Raw genomic sequence first — 15258 nt, forward strand, 5'->3', positions numbered from 1 at the left:
TCCCAGACACAACAGACTATGCAAAAACTTAAAAACATAGACCACCTTCCCAGAAATACCTTCCTAGCCACTATGGATGTTACCAGCTTATACACCAACATCCCACACTAGGATGGCATCCAAACCTACCTTACATGTCTACAAGAGCAAGATTACAACTCAGAGTACAGACCTCAATATTGCTGAACTTACACACTTCAACTTCATACACAACAACTTCAGTTTCAACAACCAACACACTTCCTCCAGACCATGGGCACAGCTACAGGCACCAAAATGGCCCCACAATATGCCAACCTTTTTATGGCCCACCTAGAAGAAGAATTCCTCAAGAACTGCATCAAACCTATGCTATATCCAAGAGATATAGATGACATAGTCATCATTTGGACTGAAAACCTGCTGTCTCCAATAGATTTCCATCATAAATCCAACCATCATCACCCCTCCATCAGACTCTCTTGATTACTCCAGCACCAACATTTCCTTTTTAGACACTATGATCAATATCCAGAGTGGTAAAAAACTATATACAAGAAACCCTCAGAACAACAAACATATCTACACAGAACCGGCAATCACCCCGAACACACCAGAAAAGCTGTAATATACAGCCAAGCTCTCCAATACCACCAAATTTGCACTAAGGAGAATACCTGCGATCGTCACCTCACAAATCTCAAAAGGGCTTTCACCCAACAAGGACGCTCCCCCAGAGGGATAGATTGCACTTCTGAAACAGCCACTCAGATCCCATGCAAAGAATTGCTGCAGTACAAAAAGAAAATCCCCATGAATCGCACACTATTAGTTATGACATACCATCCTATCCTGGAGCCTATATGGAAAATCCTCAAACAATTGCAACCCATACTAGAAAAAGACCCAATTCTTAGAGATCTTTCCAGAACCATTCATCCTAGCCTTTAAACAAGCACCAAACCTTGCTAACCTCATCATAGAAGCCATCTTCCTATGGCTCAAACCACACCAAATGGATCCAGACCATGCCAGAACAAGAACTGTAAGACCTGAGAACACATCTCCACCAGTCCCACAATAACGACACTCCACAACAGAACCATCACCATTCCTAAATCTTACATTACATTTCTGGACGAGATCTCATCCAGTACACTAAATGCCCTGATGGAATATATGTGGGAGAACCTAAGCAACTACGTACCAGAGTGAACGCTCACCAAAAATCCAAAGACAAAAATATCCAATTACCTGTGGGTGCACACTTTTCACAACATAAACACTCCCTCTCTGATCTCTCAGTTCTAATCCTCAAAGGGAATTTACAAAACATCTTTTGTAGACAAGCCCATGAACTTCACTTCCTAAATCTATTAAATACAAAAAATCATGAACTTAATATAGACATTGGATTTATGACAGGTTACAACCTGCCTGACATCTGATAACCCCAGGTAACCTGCCTGCAGCTGACTAGTTACAGTCCTTCACACATTTCCCTCTCTTCCCCATACCTCCCCTTCTATCTCTACCTATTGTCTTCCAAAGTACCACTCATTTGCATTTTCACAGACCTGCATCTTACAAATTGACTTCTCTTCTACCTTGGAGAACACAACACCACCAGAGTCTCCCTATGCCTGAAGAAAGGCATTTGTGCCTGCAAGCATGCAAAGAACTCCCCCCCCCACCAACTATTTAGCTGGTCTAATAAAAGGTATCACATCTACCCAAAGAACCTTGCGTGCCAATAACTTTCAGCATTAGAAAAGTACAATGACTTAGGACATTTTACACTCACCTAAAGAAGCCAAATGCATGCTCTCTGGTGGTTTTCTGTACTCCGCTAATAAGTTGGCCATAAGTATGACTTTCACACTGTTCCATATACATTAAATATTTACAAAAGAAAACTAAGATGTTTCAGTGCAGATTACCAAGCATGGCTTCAAGGCAAGGCAACCCTGAGCTAGCAAAAATAAAAATAATGGAGTGAGCAGAGAAGAAACAGCTAAAGAAAAAAAAAGCCCAGAAAAACTATTAGAAGGAACTACCTTCTTTCCTTGCCTAGATGACTGCTTCAAGACAATGGTAGATCTTAATGTTTAATGCCAAACAAGGTGGTATAAAAGAGCCAGTTTAGATGAAAGTGAATAGAACGATTTGAAACATGACAGATCTGACCACAGTGTAACAGTGTTCTGAAGTAAAGAACATTAAACTCAGCTTCCCCATGAGTACAAAAGCTTGTACGAGCAACAGCAAAACACTTTTATCCAAGAGTATGTATTTGTTTAAATGTATTTTCTTGAACTACATTTTCCTAACTGAGCTTTATTTACTTCAGTCTTAAGACTGAAATTGGTAATAGCTGGCAAATTCTATGAGAGCTAATTTCCACAGCCAATTCTAGCTGAAAAGACCAAGTAAGCGATGCTATAGCATTACATTTAACTTGTTAAAATATTTCCTTAAGAAATAGCACGACAAACAATGCAGTATGAAAAGCGTTGAAGCCGTTTGAAATTTTTATATCAAACAAAACCATGTATTAATAGCAACAAACTTCATGAACTACAGAAAGATAAAAGATGTAAATTGCCAAATTCTACCCTTAGAAATGCAGCCACACACAATTCACTACAATGTCACTGTAGTACTTTTCTGCAGGTAACCTACCTATTACACTGTAACAAAATAACTGGATCCCCATTTAGGGAACTTTTCTATATGGGCCTTCAGTTATGAGATGCTTCAAAACATGCATGGACTTCTAGTGGTATTGAGTCACGGTTCAGCTAGCTTCTATCTGGAGGGGCTGCCTTTGGCAAGGGTGATGGGAAGGGAGAGAGTCTGTGGGGGAAACTTTAGGAACAAACCAAGCTTCAGGGGGAAGTAAAAATGAGGTCAGTGCCTGGATTTTATTCTGGATACCAATGAATCTGAACTTCCAGAAAGGAGTACCTTTTGACTGTATATAGCCTGTGTTATAAGCAGTGTGGAAAATCCAACTATTTCTGCTGTCTAAAATTAATACAAGTTGCATCAGAGCAGATAATTTATTTCTAAATATCTCATTAAACCACATGATACATCATGGGAGAATTCCTCAAATATATGCAACAAAGATCCACATAACCTACTGAATGTCCACAGGCTTTGTACCAGCTTTATTTCCCTGAATACCTTGTTTTTTTCTGAAGAACTTAGATGCTGAGTATTTTTCCTAATAGGATAGAGCTTGAATACCTTAAACAGTCACTGGGAGAAATTTTTGTCCCATAAACAAAGATCTGATCTTTGAAAAATTCCTACTTTTGAATGGAACTGGTTAGAAGTATGTGCCTATATATTGGTAACAGACCTAGTATAAGAAAAATCTAGTTATTTACCTCGGGTGACATTAAGAAGAGTTAGTTTAGAATACTATTCCGTTTTTGTCAAAGGTATTCCACCAGTACTAGTCAAGAGAAAAACTGTATTTGCCACAAGCTTCTTGGTAAAAAGAACTTGTGTGATATGGTTCCAGTTTCTTACAGGTTGACAATTAATTAAGCTGGGAAAGTCATGTAAAAAGTGCTTAAAGAGCATCCCTTCAGTAATTATCACGAGCAGGTTTCTTTGGTATGTCTGACATTATATTTGTTCTGTTACTTTTCATCTGTTCACTACGTAATTTATGATAAAGACAATTATGCTGGCATCTCTTGGTTTCACAATGGAAAACCAAAATCAGCAGTCTGAAAGCCCTGAATCCAATACATTGAATTCAGAAGTATGGTATTGCTGCTAAAAGGAAAAAGAAAAACCACCATTAAGAACTTGACACCTGTAATACTGTAGCTGGCATCTGCCCCAGATAGATTTGTACCTTTGGAACCCATTGGACTCCTTCAACTACCTGAAGTGGGGCTCCAAAGAGGATGGAGCTAGACTGTCTTCAGTGGTGGCAGATGACAGAACAAGGAACAGTGGTCTCAAGTTGCAGCAAGGGCAGTTTAGATGAGATATTAAGAAAAAATTCTCACTAGGAGGGTAAAGCATTGGAACAGGCTACCCAGATGTGGTGGAATCTCCATCCTTGGTGGTTTTTAAGACCCAGCTAGACAAAAGCTTTGGCTGGGATGATCTAGCTGGGGATGGCCCTGCTTTGGGCAGGAGGTTGGACTAGATAACCTCCTGAGGTCCCTTCCAAACCTAATTTTCTATGATTCTATGGGCAACTCTAACAAAATGGAAACAAAATTCTGCAGCTGGCCCAGCCACCGCATCCATCTTCCAAGATGCAGCACATCCAATCACTGTCACTCAGGGAATCAAGTGTCATAGCGTCTGATACAAAAAAATCCAAGACAACACCACACTCCACTGTACATCCTACTGCTCCAGGAGAGACATTGGGGGGGGGGGGGGGGGGTGTGAGAATATGTGTTGGGGGGGGGGGGGGGGGAATGTGATAACATATGGCATGGTGTGTGCTGCCCACAAGGTGGGCCTGGCCCTGTATGCAGAACAGGGAATCTGCAGCCCAGGCTGCTTGCAGTGCCCCAGACTGACCCTCTTGTGCTACTTGCAGCACTGGATCCAGCCCACATGACATCTGCAGCTACCTGGTGAGTGATGTATGCAGTGCAGGTGCTGGACCCAGCACCCTGGGGCAAGTGGTGGTGGGAGGTCAGTCCCAGTCCAACACACAGACTGGCTCAGGGGAATGCTCATCTGGCTTGTGAGGCTGGATGAGTGTGGCACCACTGGCTTAGTATGTTGATTAATTCACTAATGGTAAGAACCCAGATTGTATAGTGATGAGCAAGATACTAGAATCCTTTGTGAATACATGAATGCATAGGCAGAGAGGTCTCCTCTTACACTGCCCTCACCACTGAAGAGACAGTCTGTATCTCTCATCTTATTTCTATTTGACATAGACACCTCCCCCACCCCACACCGGGTGAGGGGTTTGGGGCAGGTCTGTGATAGCTATAAAATGGTATTCAGAGGTTTGCTTTTGGGATTTGATTTGTAGGTAAATAAATATGTATTAGAATAATGGTTCAGGACAGCAGCAAGGGTTAATTGATTTTTAGAGGCCTGGTTGTCACACACAGTTCGCACAGATTTTAAGACAGACAGGGTGTCTAACACAATAAGGCCAACAGATATACAAATAGCCTGGGAAATTGTGGGCATATACCACATTGTTCCATAATGTGAGAAGGTGGCACCAGCTCACAAGGCCCAAAGAAGTGGGGGGTCTGAGCATTCCAATTTTGGGAAAACAGACCAAATTAAGAGAAGGCCTGGAAAGCCCAAATTAGGATCTGTGCAGGTGATGGGCTTGTGAAACAAAGGAATATGCTGACAGGACAGAACAGGGACAGTATGACTACCATAGACAGACTAATCAGTGATAGCCATGGATAGAATCATCAGGAGGGGAAGAGAATACAAAAGCAGAGACTTTAAAGCAACAAAGAACGCCCAAGAGGAGAACCCAAGGCACATGGACAAAGGGCATACCACCAGCCCATCTCATCCCCTCCACTGGGGAGGGGGTGGGCCTCGGCCTCGGCCTCCAACCTCCAGGCTGCTGCCATCTGACATTTGAGAGAGAACCTCAAAGTGAAGCTTGTGTTCTGGCCAGATGCATCTCAACTATGATGACAGCCCTGGGATTGGTAGTTATAGAATTGCTTGCATTAATTTTTTCTGTTATCATTGTGTAGCAATAAATTTACCTATTATCGAATGGAAAGGTTGTCGTCGGTCAGAGGGTTTTGGGTCCCCCCGGAACAAGGCATCTGGGTTCTAAATCTAGTGCCGTCAGTCTGCAGGCAGGGTTGGACCTACAAGCGATCCATACAGGTTGGTTCCAATCTCAGGCACTGTATGCAGCGTGCATCAGCCCCGCATATGGCACACAAGGCTGGTCTGGGGCACACACTACATGCAGCATGTGCGGCCAGTTTGGGGCATGTACTTCATGTGGTGTCAGACCAGCCCTGCAGGTTGAATATAGTTTGCAGAGCTGATCTATGGGCTGATTCATAACCACCTCAAGATCCAGGGCTCAGGGACTTGTCTGTAGCAGATGCCGCATGCAATATGTTGCATGCAGCATGGGCAGCCTGTCTGTGGGCCCAATTCGCACTAACCCCAGATACAGCACATAGGATTGTGGTCTGGTGTTGGCACCGTGTGCATGTGTTGTGGGGGTTCTCCCATCTGTGCATAGTGCAGCAGTCGAGAGAAAGCATCCACCCACACAGTGTGCAGCCTGTAGAGCCTGTACTCCCCACCCCGCCCATGCAAACAGTACAGCAGGCGAGCAGTGCCCACCTGGAGCCTGTCGGGCCCATGACCCTCACTAGTGCACCACCCCCCCAGTTGCCACCCCTTCCCCTCCCCCCCATACAGATCCCACTGGTATGGTCCCTGGATGCTTAGAAGTCAGACAGCCCAGAAATAAATCATCTCTACCTATGCAAAAATGTAGAAATGTTGTTGGTTCTGTTTTTGTGTACAATACTGGGATACTGTTTGAATACTGCATTGATGAGGGTGAGAGTAAACAGAAGGAGGAGTTGGTGCACTGTTATACAGAGCCAAGGTCTAAATTCCTTTCCAGGTATGAGCCACATACTTGTTCTGCGATCTTAGTCAAAATGCATTCTTTGATGTCTCTGTGTTCCCATCAGCAAAATTGGAAGAATGATTGCTATGCCATTAAATTACCATCACATCACAGATGTGCGTATCATATAACTATCAATTTAAATACACAACAGTTAAGCATTCTACAGCAAAACCGTAGAACAGACATTCAAGAAACACCTCATGCAATCAAATTTCAATATTTACCGATCTTGCTGTTCGATCCTGTGTGACATCTTTAGTTGGTTATTTGTATTAAAAAACAAAAACAAAAAAGACACAACACTTGGATCAAAGTCCATGATGTTTTTCTACTTATTTTGTCTGTGTCTCTTCAGCATTCTAATATACACAATTTTTTATAATGGAACAACAGATGATCCAAAAAAGTCCAAATGTGACATCATTAGACAACAGATAGATCACTTGCATAGCAGAAATGTGTCACATACAAGAAACAAAGATAAACAGCTGTGATAGATTTTACCTTCTTTACAACAGATTTTGTTTCATCTGTTGATGCAGAACTCTTTTTTTGCTATTTTTTCTTCCTAGTGTAAGTTTTTTCTTTTGTGAGTTTCTTCTTCTCAAATCATACAGCCAAAGCTTTGCTGAAGAAAAGATCTCCAATATAACTTAATTGCTGGAATACTTGACATTTTGTGTATTAATATCCTCTATGATGTATATTAGCAGGTTCCTATGCCTTTTTTGTACATATCACAAAAAAATGACAAGCTATAACCATACATTGCAAGAGATAAGTACATTATTTGTGCAAAATCATTTTATGCTCTTTGAAAAATAAGTGTTCCACTTTAATACATTCAAATGGAAATGGATATGATAGCAAATGCAGAAGAGTCAGGAGAGACAGCATTATCATTAACTAGTCAAAAAGCTGTGCAAACTTCTACATACCCCAATGCTTTCTTAATGACTAACACAATTTCTGCCCTTCATTCTTGGGCTGTGGTGGAGCAGAGGCTGCTCTTATTATGCCTTTGTCAAGCCAATGTCATTTAAAAATACTCCAATCTAAACTGTCTCATGGATGCTGCACATTTGTCCTTTGGACAAGCACTTAAGCATATTAACATCTATAATTAACCTCTAAACATAATATGAGTGCTTTCAATTTTAGACATGAAGAAAGCCATATCATTAAATCATCCAAAGCTGCTCGACTCATATTGGATAGGAGACCTTGTTGAACAGCGTCAGTCAGTCAAACATCAGCAGCAATATGGCTATGGTCTATATATAATCGTATTCTGCAAATTGTGAATAAGAAAGTACAACAATACTACGCATCTCCCACAAATGCACCACACATTTCCCATTTATCACCACTGCATATAAGGCGATAAGGAAAATTCCACAGCAACCCAATTCTTGTGGCTCTTTCCCAAACCTGAAGAAGTTCATGAATAATTAAAATGATATTTCTTTTGGATTAGACTATGTTCCCATCACATCCAATGGTGCCGTAGTAACACCAAAGGAAAGCATACAAGAACAAATCGGGGGGGGGGCTGCCAACTCTAGTAATTTACTCACTATATTGAATGGCTTCTATGAGCTGCAGCTCTTGAAGTAAAGCAAGATTCTCAAGTTTCTCTCTTAAATGACAATTCTGATAGTGGAGAAAACGCTTTAAAACCTAGTCTCTAAATAAAAGCACACAATGAACACAATATATATATATTTTTTATTCTGTTTGAACACTTCTGTTGACAATGCTGTTGATACACTGGCATACATTAGCCAGCCAAAACTGGCACATATTAGCCAGCCAGCCACTTGTGTTAATTTGCAAGTGGTGGGCCAGGGAAGCTATGCAATGCTACTTAACTGTTCCCATCCCCAGAAATAAAGGGATAATACAGAGAGAAGAGGGGATGGGGAGGGGGAGAAATCCTGAAAGCAGTTAAAATGCTGTTCATTCCTTAATTCAGTTTGCATTCTAAGAGTGTACACTGGTATATGCTGGTGTACATTTGGATTTTCCAAGCTCAAATGAAATTAACTGGCTTCACAGCGCCAGATTTTGTTTGCTCTAGCGTCCTATTTAATACTGCAACACTGAGCAGAGAAGTTAGGAGTTCAAATTATAGAATATTGCTTCTTCCATATGGTAAGCCAAGCTGTCAAACCACAGTTAGAACAAGGCTGTCCAGCTTCAGAGAAGCTGGGGCCCACACTACACCACTAATGGACACTGGGCCACACAACATGCAAGCTGCACGCCATAGGGCCCATACGCTACACAAACCGCCCAAGATGCCTGCTGTGTGCAGCCTGCCATCACCGCCACATGGGTGGTGTGCAACTCCCCCCTCCCTGTGCTGCCACCACCATGCCAGCAGCAAACTCACTGGACCCCCGCCTACCATGATACACTGCCCCACAGGCCTGAGTCTCCTCCTCATGAGAGGGGGAGAAGAAAAGGAATGGCAGCTAGGCAAGAGCTTGAGCACCACACATTAACCCCTAGCAGGCAGGATACAGCTCATGCCTGCTAATTGGACAGCCCCGACTCAGAATATTACTAACTAATTTGCAAAATACAAGGAAAAATTCCTTGCAGCTGTCCAACACTGTGAATATGGTATGTTTTAGAAGCTTATATAAAGAAAAATAAGAGTGGTAAACCAAGGTGAGAGATATCCAGCAAACAATACAGCAAATAGGGGCAGGGTTGTCCTTTTGCTTTATAAAAAGAACTGGGAAGAGACAACTCTAATGGCTACAAAGAGAGTGCTAGAAGTAAAGTAGGATATGAAACAACAAAAATGACTGCGTGCAGAATTCATAATCTTTCAGTGGATATTCAATAGAATCCATTTACATCTGAATTGTTCCTCACTAGAATTCATGGAGGATGACTGAGAGGTTGAGATGGAGCTGGGGACAATGATAGAATTCACATGTAGATTTGAAAGAGGAGGAGAGAGCAGAAAAGGCTGCACAGCTACCTCAAGTATTTGCAGACATCTATTTAAAAAAAAAGGATCTGAAGAGGAGACTCCTAGATCATCCACAAAAGAATGTGACCACAAGAACAAGGCAGAAGAAATCTATAATGAGCTAGTTGATGAGGAAGAGCTGAGGAACTGTAGAGAAGCAAAGAAAAAATAAGGTAGCAGCAAGAGAGAAAAAAAGCCAGTTCTGGTAGAAAAGGAGGAAGAAATGACATGCAGGGGACCATGAGAGAGAGCAGAATGATCTAGAATCAAAAAGAAAGACAACCTAAGGCCACTGACAGACATTGAAAAGTACAATCACATCTGAAGCACGGCCTCAACAACCACACATCCTGCCATGCCACATGTACATGGCAGGAGGAGTGATTGTGAGATTGGGCATCAGATCCCATCATGCCTTATTGCTGGTGCAGGGGGAGCTGCTGTACTGTTTTATTAATAAAATGGAAAAAAGATGGAGATAGTGCTAGGTTTAGCACCTCTGGGTCATTCATCTAGAATCATAGGGACACAAGACAGGAGGGGACCTCCTGGGCCATGAAGTCCAGTCTGCTGTGTTCATAAGCAAACAATTGTCCCTAATGGCCCACACAACTGTCCCACAATTTCAAGCAGCCCACAGCCACAAATCATCCTCCTAAAAACAGCAATAAAAACTCCTTCAATGTGCCATGGACAATTACCTCTTTCCTGTTCTGAAATAGGCCTAGATTTGTCTCATGTAGCAAAAAGTCTTTCACTGCCCTTATGCCAGCCCTCCAGAGAATGATTTCTGTAAATCAAAGTAGACTGACTCTGCTACCAGCCTTTGGTGCTGTGCAATTGAGATTTTCAGCAATCTAATGCCTTTCAGCTGAAAAGCTCTCCACAAAGAATGGCTGCTAACTGCTTTAAGCTCTCCCCAATGCACTAACTAATTATCACCTGTATAGATTCATTTTACCCAGTTTCCTATAATTGTTAAGCAAAAGTCACTAAAGAGTCACAGAGACAGCAAAAGACCAAGCAAGATACAGAGAAAATGTCATATAAAAAAGATTCCAGATGATTTCAAGATACAGGGAGCTACTACTTCCTTCATGTTATACGCTTGTGGAAACAAGTGCTAGTAACATACATAGCAGCAATAGCAGATAATAATTTAAATCATCAACATACAACCTGTCTTACAAGCCAACACATTTTACCTCAGCTGCTGGTGTGACAATAAGTGGTAACAGCCTGAGGGATTTACTACACTCCTAAATTCTACTATGCTTATTATATACCTGCAAACCTTGGCTTACTTGTGCAGTAGGTAACAGGAGGAACAACAGAAGGAATAATGCTGCAAGCCTTTTAGAACAGGAGTGTCCTTTTAGAACAGCAGTGTAGGACCAGCCTGGGGATGACCCAGCAGGCCAGACTGGGACCACGGATGCCCCTCACCCATGCTGGATCCAGCACTGACAGCACCTGCTCCAACCAGTGCAGGATACATGCGCATGATGCCCACTCCAGTCAGTCCAAAGCGAGTGCTACACCTGGCACCTGCTCCAGGGCTTGCACTGCATATGGCACTTCCCCTGGACCAGCTAGAATGCACGTCAAGGCCACTGGATCCAATATGCAGGGGGGTCCCAGACTGGCTCTCTGCATGGGTCCTGGAGTGAATACCGCAGGCTGCACATATCCAGGACCTGCACATGAGGCCAGTCTGGCACGTGCCATGTTTGGGTCAACTCAGATCCAGAGCCAGCACCAGGGGCTGGATGGTGTGGCTCCACAGGCCACATCTTTTGACATTCCTCCTTGAGAACATTAAAAGTGCCATACTGGCTTGCACCAATACTCCATCTGGTCCAGTGCCTTATCTCTGACAGTGACAAATAGATGTTTTAAGAGGGAGAGTGTATGAACAGAGTATACGTGTAGTGATCCATTCCCTGTCCTGTCCACCCCAGGATCAGCCAACAGCTTTTTCCCCAACATGCTTTATTACAGCATGTCATTTTCTTAGACAGAAGTACAAAGCTTTCAAAAATGCACTGCAAGAAACATCTAATTAATATAAGGGGCTTACACAGAAACACTCAGTGAATTTTCATTTAATTGGTATAATATTAAAAGTAAATTTGTGTAAATGACAAACCATCTGAGTATAATGACACAGTACCAAAATCCAAGAACCTTCTCATCTACATAGAAAAAAAATGCAGACCATTTTCTGGTGGACATAAAAAAAATGCAGACTCAAAGTTAATGATTAAAGCCAATTTCTAGTTATCAGATGATTACAGGAGGCCACAAAGAGCCAGTGAACTAAATATAAAAAGTAAGGCCTTTCTTTTGATAGGCAGTGTGAGAGAGAAAGAGAGAGAGAGAGTGAGAAAACGACAGCAAGATTAAAGAAGACTCCAGACAAATGGAAGGAGGCACTAAAGTGTTTTCTTAATTTAATTTCTCTTCAGAATTAATATAGAAATATATATAAATTCTGTACGAACTACATCAGTTTTATTTAGATAAAGTTATGATATGACAGAAATATGATTCTTTACTTTTACTGAGGAACAGAAGATACTAGTTAGATTCATCATTTTTTGCCCCTGCAACAATCAAATCAACTTTTATATTAGCAGTAAAGTGAATCAGAACATAGTAAGAAATCTGCATAATGCTCCAGAAAGTTTCAAACTCTGTTTCTGAGATGACAGCCGTTCTTGCTCTTCTAAGGCGACTACTGTAGGAGGCCCTCAAACAATTCAGAGTTTGGCATAATCTTTGAGAATCATCTCCAGCTTCTGGCTCAGCATAATATTACCTTTCAGTCTGAGTTTACCAGAAAAGAATGCCTGCAGGACACAGAAGGAAAACAAAACAAAACAAAAAAAACACCACACGTAAGTGTTCGTCAACTGTTTGACCAATTTCAAAATGTCTGTTTTTGAAAGTACATCGAGATTTACTTTTATTCAAGTTTTAGTGAAAAAATCCTCACCAAGCAAAGTCAATTAGTTATACATAAAAGACACTTTAAGCCTCACCACATATGACATCTAGTATCACTAGCAGTAGCTTAGGTAGGGCAGGAAAGAAGGGCACCAGACCTGGGCACTGATTTAGAAAAGGAATCAGCAACATCCAAAAGTGCTTTGCAAACCATACTTTTTGGCATTCAGGGTTAGTTGCCTGTACCCCAACCCTATTCTCCTGCACTTGGCTAGCATACAGAAAACTAGTGATTAGAGAAAGTGTGGGGAAGACAAAATGTTTGCTGAAGGAGGTGTGCAAGGATTTTGTTTTCTAAGATCTCTCAAGCAATCCGCTCTTAAAGGGCATTTATACGTGTGCTCCAGGGGGAGGGGCACTTTATTTAGAGTGGCTCCGAGAGCTACTCCAATTAAAGTGCCCAGAGTGTCTTTGCATCAGCGTCCCTGTGCTTAAACGTGGTGGAGGAGGTGCTAACTAAAGCTCATTGAACAAGCTTTAAAGTGCCTCCACCACCATTTTTAAGCACAGGGATGTTGATACACAGGATGCTGGAGTCTGCTGCAGTGCGGTAATTACCATGCTGTAGCAGACTTGATCAATCAATTACAGCGCGTGGGAGAAGCCTTGCTGCTCATGTATAGGTGCCCAAAGTGTTCACTGCCAGAATTTAGCATAGACATGAAAGGCCCCACTATCATTCTGCCATGCCCCTCAGAATGCAAGGCATGCGGATGTATCACATTACTACTACAACTTCAGGGGACAGGAAAAAAAAAAAAAGCAGTGAATCCTACTCTGCTCCTAGTACAGGGGTGGGCAATTATTTTGAGTGGATGGCTGCTTACCAAGTTTTAACAAGCTGTCAAGGGCTGCATGGGTAGCCTTGCCCCCTGGTCACCATCTTGTGACCAGAAGTCCCACCCTCTAACCCCTGACCTTTGCCACCTGAAGCACCTCCCCTTGCCCCCATAAGTACTTCTTTCAGCAAGGGGTTTTGCCATCTCGGAACCAGAAAAAGACCAAATTATATTCTAACAAGCAAACATCTACAACACTCATTAATTTGATTTTAAAAAATATTTTTGTCTTGATTTACATGGGTTTGTGTCATGTACATAGACGTGATTGAGCATGCAGGTACGTGTGTGAATATGTGGGGTGCGAGTGCGTATGGGGTCTGTGGGGGCTGCGTGTGGGGGAAGGGTGGCCGGGGTTTGTGTATGGCAGGGTGAGAGGGTTATGTGTGCATGTGTATGGTGGGGTGTGCTTGTGGGACTCGCCCTCTGAACACACACAGCCCCTGAGCCTGCCTGCATGCATACGCACACCCACACTGTCCCCAAGCCTGCACACACACACACACACACACTTTGTCCCCGAGCCTGCGCGCGCGCACACACACTCTGTCCCCGCGCCTGCATACACAAACACTCCCCCGACCCTGCATACACACTGCCCCCGAGTCTGTGCTTGCACATGCATACGCGCGCACACACACACACACACTGCCCCGAGCCAGCACGCATGCACGCGTGCGTGCGCGCACACACACACACACACCCACACACCCCTCCCCCCTGTAGCCACAGCCACTCCAGTGGGGCTGTAGCAGGCCGGGGGCAGGAAAGCAAGGAACTGGCTGGGGGTGGGCAGGGCTGAGTTGCCCAAGCCTGCTGAGAGCTCCCTCTGGGCCTTACTGCCCCTGGTTCCTATCAGCTTTGATAGGCAGATGTGGGTGAATAAATATTAATTTAGTAAAAACATTTAGGGGCCCTGTGGGCCAGATAGAATGGCCTGGTGGGCCGGATGCGGCCCACGGGCCACGTTTTGCCTGCCTCTGTCCTAGTAAGTTCACCAATAAACTGAAGGCAACAGTTGTAGGGAATGTGGATAGAAGTCGAGGTTTCTTTAGGTAGAAATAAACAAAATATCAGTGGCTAACTGCAAATAATATACATGAACTGCAATCACTTTAATCTTTAAAACAGTAAGATATGCAAGTGAATGGTTTTGTTTGTTCAGGAGTTTGCTTGCTTTATGCAAAAGGCGACAAACAATTTTTACTGTTGCTTATGCAGTTATATAGGTGTTGCATAAAATATGCAACAAATGATCAATTTTAGATTCCGAGTACTCAACCTCAGTTTCTTTACCTAATACAGGAAGAACTAATTAAGATTTTACATTTAACCAATTTTTAATCTATAATCTGAATAAAATTATATTAGAGGTATAACAGGCAGTTGTAATGATTTTAAATAACTCAGGAAGAACTGCTGAAAATAGTAAAATGAAGATTCCATTTTACACATCTCGATTCTTTCCATATGCAAACTGCCTAGCACTGGAGGGACTGTGTTCAGTTTTAATACATCTGTGTTTGCTCATAAAAGAGATGCACAGTCCCAAAAAGAACAATAATAGGTTCTTCTTCTTTACTATATTATTTATTATATTCATAACAGACAAAATATTAGTTTTGTGTGTCAGAGTATTAGCATATTCACCGAGTTTATACAAGTCATTCAGAATGGTATCTAAGAGATCTCTTTTATTTCTCTACAACTAGAAAAGGGAAATGATGTCGTGTCTTATACATATTGTGATAACTGGGGGTCTATAATGGTGATCACTGTACACAGAGGAAGAACCCTCTAGAGAA

General features: G+C 42.4%; 1 protein-coding gene across 1 annotated transcript in view; it reads right to left on the reverse strand.

Annotated features, from left to right (window-relative positions):
• Window positions 1-12097: 12097 nt before the first annotated feature.
• Window positions 12098-15258, reverse strand: part of HSD17B4 (hydroxysteroid 17-beta dehydrogenase 4) — a 124676-nt gene continuing 121515 nt past the window's right edge. Inside the window, exon 24 of the mRNA XM_006033942.3 lies at window positions 12098-12457. Within this exon, the coding sequence (XP_006034004.1) occupies window positions 12368-12457 (90 nt within the window). The 3' untranslated portion in view covers window positions 12098-12367. The remainder of the gene's footprint in view (window positions 12458-15258) is intronic.

This window comes from Alligator sinensis, unplaced genomic scaffold (assembly GCF_000455745.1).
Source record: "Alligator sinensis unplaced genomic scaffold, ASM45574v1 scaffold418_2, whole genome shotgun sequence".
Taxonomy (NCBI): Eukaryota; Metazoa; Chordata; order Crocodylia; family Alligatoridae; genus Alligator; species Alligator sinensis.